Raw genomic sequence first — 20,584 nt, 5'->3', positions numbered from 1 at the left:
TCTTTTAGAGGTATTTTGTTCTATAATTTTTTTTTTTATTTAGGAGCTTCCTTGCAAACAAAGTGATTTGGACCATTCTGTCTGTGGCTGAGAGCCAACAGAGGAGGAAGAGTGCTCTCAGAGAAAGGTGCCAAGGCTTTATAGAATCACAGAATTGTTAAGGATGGACCTCTAAGATCATCCAGTCTGTAGCATGCATGTTAGAACAACAATGGGTGTTTGTGCTGTGATTGTTGCTTCTGATGTATTAATGTCAGTTGTTCAGCACCACCAAACTGGGCGAAGAACGCTCAGAAATGGAGCAGCTGGATATGAAACAGAACCCCAAATGTTCTCCTCTGGGATGCATTTTAAAACACTGGAAAATGTTTGGAGGAGGTCTGCTTACGTGTAGAAAATTGAGTATTGTAATCATTGGTGGATGGCGTATAGGCTTGAAGGTGAGGAAAAACGGCCCACTCATGGGTTGATTAATGATAACACATTATTGTTACTGCAGTTGATGCTATTCTGTAGAAGGGAAGGGAAATGGGACGAGGTGCCCTACGTGGATTTATTCTTTGAGTTAAGAAATTACATGAAGGCTCTCAAGGACTGTGGGTTACTTTCAAGAGACTTTCAACAGCAGTATGGGAGAAGGAGCAGCCGAGGGCTCTGAGGAAACGCTGTTTTGCATGTAGCGTTTGAGAAACGTGTATTAGACGGGCACCCGGCGAAGAGCTGGAATTGCCTGAGTCCATCCAGAATAACTTCGAGGGAAAGGGAGGGAGATGTCAGCAGCCGAGAGGCCGAGGACGGGTCGAGGAAAAGCGCCATCGTGCGGGGAGGCGGAGGAACTGCGCTGAAATGCACTACCCCAAAAGCTGAACGTCTGGACAACGCTAAACATGTGGAAGTTATACCAAGCAGCACGAGGTAAAGACGGAACCCCTCTGCCTTTTTCGGTGGATTGATAATCGTAGCTAGAAAACATGCCGATTTGGATCCAGAAGCAGAGGGGGAAGCTATGCAATTGGCATGAATTTTTATGGTCATATTAAGCGACAATTACATTAAATGGAGGAGGAGGACTATCCCTAAATAAACTACTAGAAGCTGCCTGGAAGGTGTGTCACAACAGAGAGAAGGTGGAGAAGGCGAAGGAAAGAAAGGAGAAAGGAAGTTGTTAGTGGGGCCATAGCACAGAGCACAGGACAAGAAAGGCAAGAAGAAAGGATCGGTGTTTTAGGAGGCAGCCTGGGCCTGGACGAAGAAGCCAGGTCCTCAGTGTGTGTGTTTGGAATATGGATAGTGGAAAAGAGTAAGAGTGGAAGAGAGTGCCCAGAGCAGGCACTGCTTGGGCAGGGCACCCAGGTCCTGAGCACGTCCTCACCCTGCACTTTAACTTGATGACTCAGAGTGAGAATTGGTGAGGATTGAGGGTTTAAAAATAGCCCCGCTATTTCTGGGAACCAATTAGCAAAAGAATTGGAGGCCTGGCAGGAGGAACACGAGGGAGTGACCCTCTTGGAGTAGTATATGGGATCTGCATACTCCTTATGGACTGCAGTTTAATGGGAAGGTAGAGAGCAATAATCAGAGTTTGAAAATGCACTTGAGACCCCTTGTCTTACTGTAAGGGCAAAGATGTCATTAGGAAGGGTTCTGTCTTCTCACTGCAGGTTTGGACAACACACAGAGCTATGCAAATGGCCGGGGTGGAATTGTGGATTCCTTACCCAAGGGTAAAGAGGGCACCTAGCCCACAGAGGCAAGTGGAACAGCCCACACTGCTGAGGCTTACACACAGATGAACACGCTTTGCCACTGAATGATGGGAATCGAGATTACCTTTCTTTAGTTTGTGATCTTGTCCTTCATATAATCGCTCGTTGGAAATCTGGATTGCAATTGTAAATATGATGTGTGACAGTGGTTCTAGCTGTACTAACCACACAGCTGAATGCCAATATCCATTAGCAGGGCTCCCTATTTCCTCCGATGCCTCTGGGAGTGAAGTGTGGGGAAACCCCGCTGATAGACGACGCTGGGGTTGTCTACCAAAAATAAGGTCCAAAAACAAAATTTTCTTGGGTGTCGGGATATAACCCGCGGGATGGGCGGAGCGGGGCGGTTCCGCTCTCCCCGGCGGAGAAACGAAAACGAAAGCGGCTCGGCGGAGGGACAGAGCGCAGCCATGGCGGGGCCGCGGCCGGGCTCCTTCCCGCTGCTGGTGCGCGGGGATTGGGGCACCGCGGAGCCGCCGGCCGCGCTGCGCAAGAAGCTGCTGCTCTACTTCCAGAGCCCGAAGCGCTCGGGCGGCGGTGAGTGCGAGCTGCGAGGAGGACCCGGGCAGCTGCTCGTCTGCTTCGCCCAACCCGACGGTGAGCCGGGATGGAAGAAGGCGGGGGGACAGGAAAACGCTGGCTTGATGAGCTGTAGCTTAAGAGATGTAACTTCATGCAAGCTTATGTATACATCTGTGCGTTCAAACACCAGGTTGTTGTATGTGGTGTAATGTATATTATTTGCCCAGAGGTGCTGTAGGGGCACCTTCTAGGGAGATGCTCAGGGTCAGGTTGGATGGGATCACATGGTTGGAACTGGGTGGGCTTTGAGATTCATTCCTATCTGTGATTCACCATCTGATACACACTGTGCAACTCTGATATAATATGCAATATGCACCATAATATGTGATATAGAATATACAATATGAGCACTTACATATACAAGCCTAAATTCAGTGCTTAGTACTATCCTCTAGATGTCTTTTTAGTAAACCTTTATCATCTGTAAATTAATAAATCCAGGAAATAATGGACTTTCTAATATGGCATAGTGCCAGCAAAGGTTATGGAGCAAATCATTGCATCATGCAGCACATACAGTACAGGACAGTAAGGGGTCAGACTCAGCATGGGTTTGTGAAAGGCAGATCCTCCCTGACTACTGTAAAATCACAGACTCCTTTGAGTTGAAGGGACTTCTAAAGGCTGTCTTGTCCAACTCCCCTGTAAGGGACAGGGACACCTACTTCTCAATCAGATGCTCAGAGCCCAGTTCAGCCTGACCTCGGGCATCTCCAGGGATGGGACATCTACCATCTCCCTGGGCAATCTGTGCCAGTGCCTCATCTCCCTTATTGTAGAACAACTTTTGATCCAATTTTTGTCAACAGTAAGATGACATCTTCAGTGGATGAGGGAAAAGCTGTGGATGTGGTTTACTTGGATTTTAGCAAAGTGTTTGATGCTGTTTTCCAACAGCCTTCTGGAGAAACTGTCAGCATATGTCTGGGATGGATGTGCTGCTCACTGGGTGAGAAAACAGGCCTGAAGGGTGGTTGTGAACAGAGGTCAATTGGCTGATATATTGATATTAATATGATGGCAGTTAATCCTTATTGTGATAGCAGATATATGTTAGAAATATGAAATAAAAAACATGCACTGGGGAGGAAGTATTCAATTCCAGTTATGTTAAACACATGTAGATACATATGTGTGTCTGTGCATAAACTTGTGTATGTAATTTTTGTCTTACCATGCTTCCTTACTGCTGCCTCTCCCCAGCTGGTAAGCTGAGGTAAGACTACAGCTCCACGCTGCTGGAAGAGGGTGTGCAAGGCATGGGGCTGATCCTGGGGCTCCTGTATTGCCTTGGGGCTGCCGCCTCACACAGGTTGGGAAATGTGTGATGGTGCAGTGCAGGCAGAGTGGAGCTTTATGTCTTCATGTTCTGTTACTGGGATATTCTCTCTGCTTGTTTCCTTCTCGTTCAGGAGGAAAGTCCCCTGTGTGCTCTGCTAGTGTCATGAGTTTAAAGATCTTCTATTTAGTGGGGAGATGTATGAGTTCTAAGCAAATGTTAGGACATGCCATAGGGTTTAATGCTTATAGTTGTTTTTCTGTTCAGCTTATCACTGTTTTCTTTGGTTTTCCTCAGTGAAGCAACAGGTCCTTGAGAGACAGACTCATGAGCTGGATTTGGGAGAAAAAGGGAAGTTTAAGTTCATTGTGACAGAGCTTGGAGCAGCAGCTAAACAGGAAGCACTTGAGGAAAAATTAGTTCCCACAAAGGTGAATACAAACTATAATCCTAACTAGAACTTTGAAACAATTATGAGAATGACAAATCAGTCACTGATAACTTGTTTTCATTTTACTTTAGGCTCTGGATGCCAAGAGAGACCTTCAAAGAGAAGGTAAACTGTTGTCTGTTTCTCTCTGTGATGATTCTTCCTGAAATAAAAACAGATCCTCCCATTCAGTGGGGAGTTGGGCTGAAAGTTTCTCTCTGAATTTGACAGCCTGGCTCAGATGATGTGGGGAAACATAAGCAGCCAGGCATACACAGCCACTCCCCTACAGTGGGATGGGGTTGAGAATCAAAAAGGTGTGAGAGAACTGATGGATTGAGATACAGTTTAATGAGAAAGGAGGAAATCATAATAGTAAAGAGCAAGTGATGCATGACACTGTTGCTCACCACCACCTGACTGATGACCAGCCAGTTCCTGTGCAATGGAAGCCCACCTGTTCAACTGCCCCTATTTTGTTACTGAGTATGACACTGTATGGTATGGAATCACCCTTTGGTGCTTTGGGTGAGCTATCCTGGCTGTGTGCCCCCATCTCTCACTGCCAGGCAGTCTTTGACTTTGTGCAAGCTCTGTTCTGCAGCAGTTGACATATATTATCAACGTTCTTCTCAGTCAAAAGCCAAAACACAGCTTTGTACTAGCTACTAGGAATAAAATCAACTCTATCCCAGACTGAACCAAGACAAGTGCTGTGCTTAAAACTTCTTCCTGAGTTTGACACTCAGACTCAGGTGATGTAGAGAAGCATGCATAGCCAGGTATGTGCACCAAGGATGGGGTTCACCCTGCCATGCTTAGGTGCCGTGCATCTCTTTTAAACTTCTATAATAGCCAATCTCATTAGAGAAATGTATCCAGAGAGGGATTTAGTTCCTTTATCCTGCATAGCTGCTCTAAAATGAGACATACATACAAACATATGCAAGGTCTTAATCCCAGGCCAGGTGTCTTTGCACTCCCTGCAGTTAATAGACTTTGTGAGGTGGCACATCTCACCACTATCACAGTGAATTTGACTACTTGTCCAGATCCCCTTTCAGCAAAATTCTAGCAAGTTTTGTGGCTCCAAAAGCGGTCTAGCAAGCAGCACTACATGTTAAAATACACCTGCCTTGGTGAAAAGTCAATGCTAGGCCACCAAGAAGGACCAGTTCCTTGGGAAATTTGTCAGTGCTAGCACTGGGGCATTTTCCTTTCTGTACTAAATCTGGTTCAATGCTGCCTTGGATGCTTCTCCTCTTTTGTACGTTTTCTTCGCTGGATGTGGTGGCACAGATGATTCCTGTCTATGATGTGGAGATGCAGTGGTGGACACAGAGCTGTTGTTTCTGCAGCTGCGCCTTGTTTTCCTCATGACAGGGTTATGCTGTTAGGCCTTCAAATCCTCCATTCTGTAAATATTATGGCTTTGGTATCAGTTGTTGCTGTATATCAGGCTTGCTCCTGAAACCCTCTAGCCAGCAGTGTGCAGCCCTTTGGCTTGACTGCCTGCTCTAGCCCCGCTCCTGCGTTTCCTTTTCTTCCCTTGGGCCTGCTCAGACTGCTGGCTCCATGGGGCCCCATTGGATCACAGGGTGAAGGTGTCTGTTTCCACAGAAGGTATAGGGCCAGAGGATGCTGTAGGGACAAGACCAGTACTCGGTGAGATGACAGAGTTGCTGTGGGGGGCGGGAGTACTGGGGGTCTGTGCAGACCTGCATGGTGGCACAGGGCTCTGGTGGGGTGGGGGTCTCCAGTGGAGTCAGAAATCACCATTCAGTATCAAAGGTGCCGCTGCAGGGCTTGGGGGTCATTGGTTGCTTTAAGCAAAAGCAACTTGTGTTCGTTGGGAGAGCGAGAGGAAAGCTGCCACTATTTGCAAGCATGGCTGCCGTGAGCACTGTGTGGCTCTGTGGTTACTTGCAGGTACTGGGGGTTTGTCTTCCACCTGATCAGCCAGCAGCTGGCTGCATAGATATCCCTTGGTGTCAGAGACAGTTCTTCTGCCCCTGATGGCTGCTCCTAACAGGGGGAACTGCCATGTTGGGAACAGAGTACTGTTGGGTGGCTGCTGGATGGCAGCATCTCCTGTTGGGTCCTGCAGGGCCCTCTGGTTTTGGCAGACCGTGTGTCTGGAAGCTGAAGGTGCCTTCCTGCTCTCTGTTGGCTTGAGGGACAACTCTCTCAGTTCCTATTTGCAGTTACCTTCAGGCCATGCAGGTGAAATGGGAAGAGCTGCTGAGGTGGATCTCTTTTCCCCCCCGTGTGTCTGTCTCACCTCCCTGCCTGACCCCAATCCCCTTCGATTTCAGTAAAATCTCAGCAGAAAAATCTTGGGTGATGACTGACGGTGCTTTGGCCATGCAGATTTGGGGCAGAGGGTACTTCTGAGGTTGGCTGTGTGGCCAGCAGCATCCTGGCTTCTACCAGCAGGAGAGCAGCCAGCAGGAGCAAGGAGCTGATTGTCCCTCTGTACTTGGCATGGGAGAGGCTGCACCTCGAATGCTGTGTTTGGTTTTGGGCTCCTTGTGTGATAAAGACACTGAGGCTCTGGATCATGCACAGAGAAGGGCAGTGGAGCTGCAAATGGTCTGGAGCACAAATGTTATGGGGAGCAGCTGAGGGAACTGGCATTGTTCAGTCTGGAGGAGGCTCAGAGGAGACATTATGGCTCTCTACAACTCCCTGAAAGAAGGTTGTGAGGAGGTGGGATTCAGCTTTGGCTCCTGAGTGACAGCAGTAAAATGAGAGGTGATGGCCTCAAGCTGCGTTAGGGGAGAGTCATTTGGATCTTTGATCCAACCTTTACGATGCTATGATTCTTCTTATTCCTGGAAATGTGTACCAATATAACAGGGTCTTTTTCTTTTTCTGTTAAAAATGTTGCAGGAGGAGCTTTGCAGAAAACAGAGAATGATTTTCCAAAGAGTGAACTCCAGGAGAGATCTCGCTCCATGGAGAAAACTGCAGAACAGTCTGCAGAGACTTCACCTTCTGTGGTGCTTGAAAATGTTGAAGGATGCACTGCAAAATGCATACAGATACTGCTGGAGAATGTCAGTGGTTTAGCTGCGGATGATGACTTCACTGTGGAAATGATACCGGAGTTAAATGTTGCTGTAGCTACTTTTCTAAAAAGTATTGGTAAGACAGGATGAACGCTGACAATTATTTTCATGCGTATTGCATACGTATGAATCATAGCGTCCAGAGCTTGATTTCTTTCCTTTTAGAGATTGAGGTTTTTAAAAACTACCTTTGCAGTGGTCTCTCAGGGAAGATGAAAGTTTTACATACTGCTCCATGAAAATGTGCTCCAAATTTTAGAGTGAAAAGGAAAATTGTGACAACTTCACTGTTTCTATCTCATTTTGAGACAGATGGAGAATTAGAAACAGGCTGAGTATGGAGATGGATTCTGTAGATTATTGGAGTATATAAAGTTTCTGTTTCAGAAGACAGTGAAACAGTGAGAAGTGCTTAGTATATACAAGATACGGATGAGGAGACAGAGGAAGTAATAATGAATAGCATGAAGTAACATGGCTGTGTCCATTTCCCCCCCTTTTGTTACAACACTGAGTTATTTTGCAGCTGTCTTTTCTGCAAATACAGGGAAAAGTAGACTTTGCTTCTCCTGTGCCAGCCATGATGATAAGGATGTGGGAACACACGCTGAGTTAACACTGCATTTCTGTCTACAGATACTCAGGAATTCATCAACAAATTTGCACAAAACAAAAGAGTGAAAAGATTTAAAATAACTGCCAGGCTTCTTGAAGTGACTCGCAGCATCAAGGTTGAAAACATACCAGATAACATTTCCACAGACTATCTCACAGTTTATTTTGAGAACAAACGAAATGGAGGTGGGTCTGTGTCAGACATCCAGCTCTTCCCCGAGGAGAACTCGGCCATCATTACTTTCTGTGATCACAAAGGTAAGGTTGCCTCTGTCCTTGCTTTTCTTTTGATGTTCTGTGTTTGCTTAGGAATGTTTTTATGTTATATTGTGATTTAGTTCTTGGTAATGTGTTTTAAGTCCCTGTCAACTTTATGATTCATTTAATTTGTCTGCTCCTACCAAATGGCAAATATATATTTAAAAAAAAAAAATTGCAGTTGGGACAATGTAGGTTTTTTTTTTTTTTTAGGTTGAAAATAAGGTCCATTTCATAGTAATATCCTGATTTGACCCTGCTCTGTGCTGGGGTTTCTTTAGGAAGTGAAAGAAATGCACAGTTGTATAAGGAGTTAATCACATAAACACATTCATTAAACTACTTGGAACCCCTCGTTCCCTACAGAGTGCCTGGAAAATTGGAAAGACATGAAAATAGCTCCTTCAAGTGGTCAAACAAGACAAGTTATTTTATTCAATTTAATTGTGCTAACCATAGATTAATTTACTTGATTTGAAACTAACGATGTGTGTATGTGTGTATATAACTCTTAGATCTAAGCACTGTCCTGGAAAAGCAGCATTTTCTTGAACAAACACCAGTTTCTGTGTATCCATATTACCACTCGCTGGGAACAGCTCTGTATGGAGAAGAAAGACCAGTTACCAAGATGCCAGACTCTGTGGTGATGCCACTAGATCCCTATGTCTGGCAGTTTCTACAAAGGCAAGATAGACTGATTGAAGCCATAAACCAGGAAATGGCAAATTGCCATTGTTGTCTAAAATGGCCGCAGACAGATTGTGCTCAACCAGAAATCACACTGTGTCCATCATCATCTATCTCTGAGCAGAAGGAAACAATGATTAAGTTGATCAAGACCTGGAAGCAAGATGTTTCCACTGAGTTCTCATGTATCATATCACGTTACATTGCTACAAAGTGTAAAGTGAGTTCAGCTAAGTGGAAAGACGTGAAGAACAAATGGATGAAAGATGCTGATTTGATCATAACTGATATTTCTGAGGAGATGGTGGTGATAGCAGGCAACAGAGCAGCAGTGGACAGTGCAGAGAAAGAAGTGAGGGAATGCATGGAAAAAGCCATGGAGGAAAGTGAAAGGAAAAAACAAACCATAGAAATTTCTGTGTCGATCACCCCAGGGAACTATGCAGTTTTGCATAATGCTGGGCTAGAAGAGAATATTCATGAAGAATATCCATGCTTAAAGATCTCTTATGATGACACAAAAAAGACTGTTCAGTTGTGTGGATTATCTACAGAAGTTTATAAAACCAAAGCCAACTTACTGGAAAAGGTATTGAATATGCCCTCGACATCAGTTAATGTTAATCGCAATGTTTTCCTACATCTATGCTGTGTAAATAATAAGACAATGTCAGAGATGTTATTTGCTGCGAACAAAATTAATGCTTTTTATGAGCTCAAAGGTGACAGTGTGATGTTATTTGGAGAGACTTCTAAAGATCTTTCAGAAGGAGAAAAGCAATTAAAGGCAAGCCTAGCATATAAAAGCATTGATGTGAAGGATTGCGAAGTCACTAAAATGAAAGAGTGGAGTGATCTGCTTGCCTTCTTGCGTAAGAAGTACCCCTCTTCCCAGGAAACTGTTGTCATCCATGAACCTGTTGGAAATGAAAATACAGTGATTATTACTGGCTTTACTGAGACTGTAGAAGAAGTTTATCAGAACCTTTATGATTTTATAGATAGAAACATGCAGGTGGAAAGAGAAATCCCTGCTAAGTTTGTGGCAGCAGTGGAATTTGTAGAGAAGGAAAAATCTGCTGTTTGTGATGAACTGAGGAAGAAGGGTGTGACAATAAGCTTTCACACCAAGACGCCGTGTATTTCCCTGAGTGGACCAAGAGCAGAAGTGTCAAAAGCAGCCAGTGAGTTGGAAAAAATTATCTCATCCCTTTACTGGAAGGATGTGTCAATTGATAAACCAGGGGCAAAGCAGTTCTTTGTCGACAGGAAAGATACATTTGTTTTTGAGGCAAAGCAGAAGTTTAATTGTCTGATTAGACTGAAAGAAGAAGAACAACAGAAGAGCGAAAATGTTGATGATAAAGAGGAAAGAAAGCTCCACTACAAGCAAACCGTACAAGATGGCGTTGAAGTGCTGGTATATAAAGGTAACTTTTGCAATTACCTAGTTGATGTTGTGGTGAATGCATCAAACAAAGACCTAAAACACACCAGTGGCCTCGCTTGGGCACTGCTCCAAGCAGCTGGTCCAGAGCTGCAGGCTGAGTGTGACGAGGTGGTGAGGAAGAGCGGGCGTCTGCAGGCCGGCTGTGCGGTGATCACGGGAGCGGGGAAGCTCCCCTGCAAACAGGTCATCCATGCTGTTGGGCCCCGGTGGAAGGAGCAGGATGCAGAAAAGTGTATGCGCTTGCTGAAAAAGACCATTAAGATGAGCCTGCAGCTGGCTGAAACATACAATCATCGCTCCATAGCTTTCCCTTCTGTCAGCGGAGGGATTTTTGGCTTCCCGCTGCACAAGTGCGTAAATGCAATTGTGTCAGCCATCAAGAAAACCCTGGAAGAATTCAACGGGGGAAGCAGCTTGAAGGAGATTCATCTTGTTGCCACTGATGAAGAAACAGTTCAGGTTCTGAGTGAGACTGTACAAAGAGTGTTTACAACTAAGCTACCCACCTCAGTGCCGCAGCAAGGATGCTCCACAGATCACTGGCAGGGGGAGAGTCAGAGGGAGAAGAGAGGAGAGGATCTTTGCGTGGCTACAGATGGTGAGAAGGTGATTACGACAGCAGAAGGATTGCGCATCCGAGTGGAAGTGAAAGACATCATAGATGCAACGGTAGGTCTTAAAATTTTCCATGTGGTAGCTAAACAAGAAAGCAAGATGGCAGAACTGATAGATTTCAGACTGGGGTCTGTCATTCTGAAGCTATTTCTAGTGGGCAGCCATGAATTTCAGAAGTTTTGTTTCTAGCCCGGTTTTATTTATTCTTGACCCCAGATCTAGGGTCAGTGTGTAAAGTGCAGCATGGTCGTTGAAGAAATGACTTTAGGAAAGCAGTCCCACAGAAGATTGCATGCTTAGTTTATTTTTCCAACGTCTAGACCTGATTCTGTTTTTTTCCCCAATATTAGGTTCTTCCCCCGTCTGTCTCTACGAGCCTGTTGCAACGGAAGAGCAACATTAGATGTAAAAATGTTCAGTGGGGCACATAAATAATAATAATAAAAAAATAAATAAATTAAATAATCTGTAAATAAAATACCTCCTGTTAATCTGGAAAGCAAACAACTTGGCCTATTTTGCTTCGTGAAAGCACAGCAACCTTCTTTCACCTTGTTTTGGTGCAAAAGATGCTGCTTCTGATCAGTATACAGTCCCACTTCGGTGAAAGGGAGAAAATGTGCATTAAGTTTTGTGGCTTACATGGGCTTTATGCAATACATTTTGTATCTTGTGATGATGCTGGCAAATGCATTTTTGAAGTCTGGCTATAGATATTTTTGTTTTTGTTTTGTTGCAGACTGATGTTATTGTCAACAGCGTTGGCACAGATTTGGGGTTTGGTGTGGGGCCTCTCTGCCGTGCCTTGCTGGAAAAGGCTGGACCAGAGCTCCAGATGGAGTTTGACAAGGAAAAAGGACAACAGGCAGTTGGTAGTGGGAGTGTGCTCTGCACTAGTGGATGCACTCTGGCTTGCAAGTTCGTGTTTCATGCCGTACTTTCTCAATGGGACAGAGGAAGTGGGCAGGCCCTGAAGGTACACTTAAATTTAGTTCTAAAATATTTGAAATGTCAGCATTTGAAACAGCTCATTTAGACAAATGAACTTCACTTCCTCCTGTTTCAGTGACCTTAAAGATGGCTTGTGTACCCTCAGCTTTTTTCTTATATCAGCATAGTCTCTATGGAGCTAACGATGTATGATGTGAAAGTATTTTTTCTCATTTTCTTAAATAATTGATCTTTGCTGTGTTTTACAGACCCTAGAAAACATAGTCAATTCATGCTTGATGAAAACTGAAGAATTTGGACTGAATTCCATCGCTTTTCCAGCTATTGGAACTGGGGGATTTAAATTTCCTAAAGCTGTTGTTTCTAAGTTAATGTTTGATGAAGCATTCAAGTTCAGCAGCAGTCACAGCCGGAAGACTCTCCAGGAAGTTCATTTTCTCTTGCACCCAGATGATACACATAACATTCAGGTATTTTTTCTCAGGGCAAAGCCACCCATGTCACAGGCTGTTCTAATCAAACCTTAGCAATATGTTAGTGATAATGTTGCTTTCTTAAGGGAATGACTTAGCACTTTTTTACTACTTTGGGCCAGTGAAAGGGGACGTCACTCTGCTATCTCATTCAGCATCTCTAAAAGCGAAACTCTCATAAGCACAACCTGCAGATAAAATGTGGCCTCACTTGTTGACACTGTAAACACATGTTGCTGCTCACTCATCTTTTCACAGAGCAGTTCTGGTAATGCAAAGGCAGTATCTGTTATCACACTGTCTGCTTTCACTGTTAGTAATGATGCCTAAATGCTGTAAAATGCATCAGATGGCTCAGCAAGAGTTACACGACTGTTAAATTCAATTATATAAATATTTGGTATATAAAGCCTGAAATCGTATCTTTGGTGCCTTTTCTCTCTTTCTAGGCTTTTACCAGTGAACTAAAATGTAGGGTAACTGGTAATGCAGCACCACGGCTAGGTAAGTTTTGGAGGGACAGGAGGAGGGACATGGAGGAGAATGTAAGTACCTGCAAAGTGGTTTTATATGTAGCAGGAAACAGATGAAATATCATAAGAAAGAAAGAACTTATTTCCTCTTAACGGACTGACATTCTTAAATTCCATCTGTAAAAATCTTGATGAGGAATTTCTTTTGTTGAGGAAATGCTTAATGTGACCAGTCATAGCACATGGAGGAGGACAGTCTGGTAAGAGAACCATCAGTATTCCAGCTCAAAGGGCTTAAGGTTGTGTTGGGATCTCCGTTACTGGTAATGCTTCTTGTTGTTTTAGAGTTCAGAGAAGAAAGTCTCTCACAGAGTTGGTCTCATCACATGGCTCTAGCAGTCCTTCCTGAACTGATACTGCACAAACTTACAGGAATTGAGCTGGTTTCACTTTCACAGTATTTAAGTAGGAAAAATACTGTATCTTTCTGCTTTCTGAAATAGATTTAAAGAGAAGTAGGCAGAGACTGCTATCAAGCTGGTGTACAGTAAACTCCACAAAAGGATAAATTACAGTTCCCATCAGTGGAAAGAGATAATATCCAAAGCTACAACTGTAGTGTTTTAAGATCTTTTTTTTCTTGCAGACTTCATCAGCCCTGTTTCAACTGAAACATTGGGAGTTCATAAAATGAAGATTGGTTCCATTACACTCAAAGTAATTAGTGGAGATATTACCAAGGAGGACACAGAAGTTATTGTAAATATATCAAATCGAACATTTGATGCCACATCAGGTATTGCTGATAAAGAACTACTATGAATATGTACTTCTTTAGTGGAAAGCTTATGCTAGCTTCTAGGAACGCAGAGGGGAGAGAGTTGTCCATATGTGAGACTTTTATGAAGTTTATTTTTCAGATGAGAAATAGAAAGCAGTGATTTGTCAGGAAATAGGTCTTAAACTGTTTTATCACATGTTCTAAATATTCCATGTAGTTTTCAAACTACTCAGAGGTTTAAAATGAAAAATGCTTAAATAAAAGGGATTTTTGAGATCAAATATAATTATGGAAAAATTCTCATCCTAATATATTTCTTTACATTTATACTTCATTATAAGCCCAAGCCTCAGTTGTGTAAGAATGAAGACACCAAAGCAATCTGAGAATTAATCTGAGAGTTTGGTGAAGGTCATAATATTACTAAGTAGAACCAAATAGGAGTCATTTTTAAGGATTTGCAATCCATAACAAATCCATAACAAATCTATTTGCAGCCAGTGCAGTTTGTGATAGAGGGCACTCGGAGGAACTGGCAAGGTTTTGCCCTTTGCTGGCTCTTGTACTCTGATATTTGGGGGTGTTCAAACTACAGAACTCAGCTGGAGTTTTGAGTAGAAATACTGAAGCTGACTTAATGAATGTGTATGCTTTTTCTTGAATAATTTAAGGGGTTTTCAAAGCAATTATGGATGCTGCTGGTTCCAATGTAGAAGAAGAATGTGATCAATATGGTATGTTAGAACACTTTTTTTTTAAAATTAGATTTCTTTTTCTTCTCTCAAAACACTTACTGTTCTTGCTATAACTCTGTATCCTGATAGCATAATTATTTTATAACTTAAAAAAAAAAAAAAAACAAACCTCTCAGTGCTAGGAGTTTTGAGAAGTCCTGTTGCCCTGGCATATGCTTTAAGAATTTTTCTTTTCACAACTGAACAGACGTTGGAAGATTTCTGATGCTAATAAAGGCTTGGAAAATAATACAATGTAAGATGTCAGCCCTGATGTTATTCAAGCATGCTCCTGACTTAAGAGCAGAAACAGTGCCTTTGGCTCAGACTGACTCTGCTCACGAGACCATTCATCCTCACAACATGACTTCGATCTGAGGTGTTTATAACCAAACAGCGTTGCTCTGAAAAATGCAAGAACCCTTTCAAAGATTCTGTACCACAGTTCTTAGACCAATTAGTCATTAACTTCAAGACAGTATTTTAAACATTCGGCTCTTCTGCAGAGTAACAATTTGAGCTTTCAGTGAGTAAGTGATAAAAGAAAGGATTTCATGTATAAATGAATTGTGCACGATAAATTGGCATGCCTTTAAATAAAAGTGAGCTGTATTTAAATTGAACATAAATTAAGTTGTACTAAATAAGAAACTGCTTCAAAGGAGAGATTCCAGGAAATTGCAGTCAAACAGAAGACATGCAATCATTTGAATTATTGTCTCATGAAATTCTGACACTGGAATATTTACAGAGAAAACTTGAATCATCTACAACCAGGATAATATAGCGCACACAGAATCATAGAATGGCTTGGGTTGAAAAGGACCACAACGATCATCCAGTTCCAACCCCCCTGCTATGTGCAGGGTCTCCAACCAGCAGACCAGGCTGCCCAGAGCCTCATCCAGCCTGGCCTTGAATGCCTCTGGGGATGGGATATCCACAACATCTCTGGGCAACCTGTTCCAGTGCGTCACATCCCTTCTTTCTACTTTCTCCACTCCTCTTCAAGTATTTATCCCTCTAGTATACACTAGCATCCATATTAACATTTGCCTTATCAGAAAATAGCCACTTTGAAAATGTCTCTTTTCTTTTTAATCTTCTCTCTTCCAGCTGGACAGCTTCAAAGTGGTTTTATTACTACAGAGGGTGGTGCACTGTCATGCAGTAAAATCATCCACTTGATTCACAATATGAATGTGAAGAATCAGGTCTCCAAAGTGCTTCATGAGTGTGAGCTAAGGAGCTACGAATCTGTTGCCTTCCCAGCAATTGGAACAGGTTTGTGTTTTCATGGGGAAGTGATCAGAGCTGTGATTGGGGTGTTTGGTGAGAAGGCATAATGGGAGAAGAGAGCGACGCCAACCTACATGAGCTGGATGCTGCCTTGATTTAAATATTGTTCACCGCCTGATACGTGTCTTCTATTTTTGTGTAGGTGCTGCACGACAGAGCCCAGCAAAGGTAGCTGATGATATGTTGGATGCTATAGTGGAATTCGCAAGCAGTAGATCAGTGCAGCATTTGAAAGAAATCAGAATAGTAATCTTCCAGAAACATATGCTGAGAGACTTTTATGAAAGCATGAAAAAAAGAGAAGATCTAAATTCGTTTGAACCACAATCGTGGATGTCTATGCTAAAATGTAAGTAAGTGGGTTGTCTGTATGCTTGGGCTCACAAAACTAAAGGTCTTATATATAAAACTAAATAATTAACATATATTTCTTCACAGCATATTTTTGGGGCCAGAAAAAATCCATTGAGAAGAAAAAGCTTTTGGCTTTGAAGAAGAAAGTTGATAAAGTTACATTTCAAATTTGTGGAGAAAGCAAAAGAAACGTGGATGCAACTGAGTCCTGGATACTAGATTTGATTTTAAAGGAACAGTTTGAAAACAAGATTGTAGATGAGCTAATTGAAAATTTTGATGAGAGACAAATTGAGGCTTTGGCAGATCTCCAGAGAGGAAAACACGTTACCATTCAGCTTGATAAGAGCCACTCTCCACCTTGCATTACAATTTCTGGTATCAGCAGGGAAGTCTGTTCTGTTTCTGTGGAAGTTCAAAAAATGATAAAAAAAATAATGACTACTCAAGAAGAACAATCCAAGGCAGAACTTGTTTATAACCTAGTAGAATGGAGGTATCAAAGAACTGATGGTAGCTTTGTTGCTTTTGATAAACTGACAAATATGCAGCTGGAAGATGCCAAAATAGATAAAAAAACACATCTGACCATCAGAATTAACAAGAACAACTACAGGGTGGATTTGAATACTCTACAGGCACTTGATGACCAAGGAAGAACTATAAACATTCAACGTGTGCCAAAGAATGAAGGTAAATTACTGCTTTGCTAATAAGAAACCTTTAACTGGTTATTGAATGAGAATTCTGATAATTCCAAAGAAGTTATTCCAAAGAAGTAATTTTCTCCCTAGCTATTTACTTACTTACTTAGCCAGGCACACCACAGCCAGCAATTCTAAATTCATAATTAGTAGTACAGTAGGTATAATCAAAATCATAACTTCTATTGTAAATACAGAAGTTATCTGCGTGTATGTAACCAGTAAGTATAGGCTTCATACATAAATTTGACAAAGGAACATGTTTGGAATTGTGTGTTTTATAATATTTACTGTGTTCTCAGCCTCCTAGTTGCGGTCAACCTACACAAGTGAGCTAGATATGAGTGATGCTAAAACAATTCCTGTTTTGCAGATATGCAGTCAATAGAGTTCCCTGCGAAGTGGGAAGACATGCAAGGGGAACGAGTCAAACTGGTGGCCCTTGCACAATCGTGTCAGGAATATCTCGAAGTTCAGAAGAGATTTCAGAAAACTGCTCACCGCTTTGTCATAGAGAAGGTGAAATCCTATGGGGAAAACAATGAACTCTTGGGCTGAAAGCATTCATATGCTTCCTAAGTATCTGTTGTCACATTCTGTAACCTAATACACCTTCTGCATCCAAAAATTCCTAACAGTTGCACTGGCATTTCTGCCTTCCTAGTAATGCAAAATGAGTGACTCTAAATATTCAGGCTATAACTCTGTTTAACTGATGTATCATGTTAACTATTCAATATCACATTAGGGAACTGTATGTTGAAATTGGGCATATGAACAAAAGCATTCAAAATTAAAAGGAAAACATCTTATTTCATATAAGAAATATGATTTAAGAGATGAAAGATTGCGGCCTTTCAGCTATGCGTTGGATTACACTCTGCTTCCTTTTCTGCAGTTCATTTCATTGTCAAAGTTGACAAGATTTGGCCACTGAATGCAGCAGACCTGCCCATCAGTCTGTAGGGTGGCAAGCTGTTGATGGGAGAAACATTTGGAGATACAGAGACTCTACTGAAAGATCCAGCTGCCCAGTTAGCTCTCTGCAGCCCTTGCAGGCTGGCTGTAAAGCTTTTTACTGTTTTACTACTAGAGGAATAGATTTCCCTGCTGGTCCCAGACAGAGCCTTCCAGGCTACAGTGCTGGTTTTAACCAAGTGTCATGATTTGATCCTTTTTTATTGAAAAGTCCACAAAACAATGGACAGAGATTTAATTGCCAGGGAGAAGATAGAATTCTATGAGAAAATAAAATGATATTAAGACTGAGAACACTTGTTTGAAAAAACTTCTCCAATGATCATGGTCAAGAAAATAGGAATAGAGCAAGATATTAGTGTACAATGTTTAAAAAAAAAAAAAGAAGCCAGCAACATCTGTCCTCCTGCCAATTTATTTTTAAATAGGATTTTCTCATGGCTACGAAAGAAAAGAAGTAATTTTGACTACTTTGCTGAGGTCTAGAAGATAAATTCACTGTAATGCTATTGCTACAGCCTACCCTTTTAATGGGAAAAATCATCAGTAAAGATTACTAGGATGTATGGAATGCATCTCACATCAATGCTTTCTTTCCACTAGCAGTGGTAGAACATCCTATTTCTTAAAATACCAGTGCTACTATAGTTGCCTTGTACACAGCATGCAAGTGTGTACCAAAAATTACCGAGCTCAAAAACCATTTGTAAGTTACCTTTGTTTCTGATTTTCAGGAGGCTCACTAAATACACAATGACAGGGTATAGTGATAATTGTCATTCTTTCAGTTTGGTTTGTTTTTGATGTTTTGTGGTCATGATCAATATTGGTCTCTACTATAGCTCTATTTTGTGACTTTGCAGATTCAAAGAATACAAAATCCCTTCCTCTGGCAGACCTACCAAATCAAAAAGAAGTCTCTGTGTATGAAGAACAAAAATCAAGATAATGAGAAGCTGTTGTTTCACGGGACAGCTAAAATCTCATTGAGCGCAATCAACTACAATGGATTTAATCGTGGTTTTGCTGGAACTAATGGTGAGTCATTTTCCAAAGCAGTTAATTTCCTGAAGGTGTACACAGTGCCAGCAGATCTCTAGGGCTGATTTGATCTTGAGAGGCCTTGGGCAGCCTGACTCAGATCTGGTTGACACTTCAGCCTGGTCTAAGGGGATTCAGGTTGGATTCTGATTAAAAAAAAAAAAAAAAAAAAAAAGATTATTACTCAGACTGCTGATAAACTACAACTAACTTCTGTTTTTTCTGTAGAATAAAAAGAGAGTTTAAGAGATTATTCTGGGAATAGAAACACTAACTATATCTGAAAACATCTTTCCAAACAGCTGCAAGCATTGGAAATGGAACCTACTTTGCCGTTAATGCCGTTTACTCTGCTCAGGACACTTACTCAAAACCAGATACGAGTGGCAGAAAGTACATGTACCTGGCTCGGGTCCTCACAGGAGAGTTCTGTGTTGGGAGCAGGGGGCTGGTCACTCCACCTCCAAAACACTCAACGGATCCCACCGACCTGTACGACAGTGTAGTCGATGATGTGAATGCTCCAAATATGTTTGTCATATTTAATGACATTCAGGCATATCCAGAATATCTTATTACTTTCAGACAATAGAGTACTCTTCATAGTCTAAAAAATGTTGGTGCCTTTTCTATTTTTTAAATGTAACAGGCATTTCTTGATTGCTGTTTACACTTAGGTCTCTAAGAGCTTTTTTAATCTATCCAGGTGCTTAAATAAGTCTTCATAGTCACCAAGGCTAGGATAAGCAATATTTTAAAATGCATTATTTTAATACTCACATTTCAAATTCAGTTCCACAGAGGTGTAGGCAAGAGCTTGAGAACAGGTTAGACTTCTTCCCAAGCAAGGCAGATGGGAACTGGCAGGAAGGGGAGCTGCTGTGCCATACCTGTTGCCATCTGACTTTAGATTTGCCATATGAGGCTTTCAAGAAAAGGGCAGATGTGGCACTGAAGGGCACAGTGGCGTTGAGTTGATGATTGGACTAGATGATCTTAGAGGTCTTTTCCAACCTTAATGTCTGTGTGACTCTATGCATTATGTACATCCAGCTTCCACGTACGAAGCCATTGCTTCTGGAGTTTTTAGGATAGTAAAGAGTGATGAATTTCTGCTGGATGAAATGGAAACATAACTCTGTCCAAAGTGGTGCTTCTAGAGAGAGGTTATCTATAGGGACACTTTCAATCAGACACACATTCTAGGGCCACATAGGGACATATTGTAGGTAAACAATTTGAAAATGCTTTATGTTCTGTAAAGCAAATAAATAATGATATACATACCCTTGAACATATGCAGATTGTGCACTGATTGATCGTCTTCCACCTGTCAATTAAAAGCCCTATGTGTGTTTTGTTTTATTAAAATTAGTTAAAGTAGATTATGTGGTATTGCTGAGTCACTGTTTACACAGAGGAGCACACTTTGATTAGAAGCATTGCTTTACGTCAGAATACATTTATGGTACAGCAGTGCTATATATAGAAAGAAGCTGGAAAGCCTTAATTGCCATTGGGTACCTCCTGGGGGCAGGAGGGGGCCTGGGAGCTGCAGCACTGCACTGTGACCTTCAAAAAGCTGGCTGCAGCAACCCCAGTGCGCTGAACCTCCTGCAGCAGCTTGATGCACAGCCCCGCCCTGCACTGCGTGGACCCATTTGGATTGCGCGACTCACAGCGCTGCGTTCTGCCACGCTGCACCCAGGCGGGCTACACAACCCTGCACTGCAGCGTGCAGAACTGCACGGCCCTGCGTTGCTTTGCACGCTGCGTTTCTCTGCACAACGCTGCTTCGATATGCCCTGCATTGCTCTGCACTGCGCGTCTAGATCGGCCGTCCCCTTACCACGCTACCTTACGTTGCATTGCATTACACCGCACCGCTAGCCATCGCCTTGCTCTTCCTTCCCTCCCTGCCCCTCCCCCGTCGGGAGAGCCTCACCCAATCAGAATAGCCTGTCGCCTCCGCCCCGCCCTCGCCCGTTATCTCCGCCCGCTCATTGGCTGGCAGTACCTCCATGGCGACGCGGTAGA

The 20,584-nt window shown here is 42.5% G+C and overlaps 1 protein-coding gene across 1 annotated transcript; it reads left to right on the top strand.

Annotated features, from left to right (window-relative positions):
- The first annotated feature begins 2,080 nt into the window (after positions 1-2,080).
- PARP14 (poly(ADP-ribose) polymerase family member 14) lies at positions 2,081-19,920 on the top strand. The gene is made up of 17 exons (XM_010713866.3): positions 2,081-2,363; positions 3,928-4,061; positions 4,153-4,186; positions 6,953-7,207; positions 7,768-8,004; positions 8,520-10,813; positions 11,499-11,735; positions 11,959-12,180; positions 12,633-12,687; positions 13,303-13,452; positions 14,109-14,171; positions 15,288-15,455; positions 15,613-15,819; positions 15,909-16,517; positions 16,902-17,047; positions 18,370-18,544; positions 18,850-19,920. Exons 1-17 carry the CDS (start codon positions 2,096-2,098, stop codon positions 19,137-19,139), a joined length of 5,544 nt encoding a protein of 1,847 aa, XP_010712168.1. The 5' UTR covers positions 2,081-2,095; the 3' UTR covers positions 19,140-19,920.
- Positions 19,921-20,584: the final 664 nt, after the last annotated feature.

This window comes from Meleagris gallopavo, chromosome 7 (assembly GCF_000146605.3).
Source record: "Meleagris gallopavo isolate NT-WF06-2002-E0010 breed Aviagen turkey brand Nicholas breeding stock chromosome 7, Turkey_5.1, whole genome shotgun sequence".
Taxonomy (NCBI): domain Eukaryota; kingdom Metazoa; phylum Chordata; class Aves; order Galliformes; family Phasianidae; genus Meleagris; species Meleagris gallopavo.
Note: the sequence above shows the minus strand (reverse complement) of the source record. Positions and strands in the feature narration are given on the sequence as shown.

Coding starts and splice junctions, on each gene's coding strand:
- PARP14 (XM_010713866.3), top strand. CDS start 2,096: ATGGGCGGAGCGGGGCGGTTCCGCTCTCCCCGGCGGAGAAACGAAAAC. Junction 12,688..13,302: donor TAATGCAGCACCACGGCTAG/GTAAGTTTTGGA, acceptor TTTTTCTTGCAG/ACTTCATCAGCCCTGTTTCA. Junction 14,172..15,287: donor AGAAGAATGTGATCAATATG/GTATGTTAGAAC, acceptor TCTCTCTTCCAG/CTGGACAGCTTCAAAGTGGT.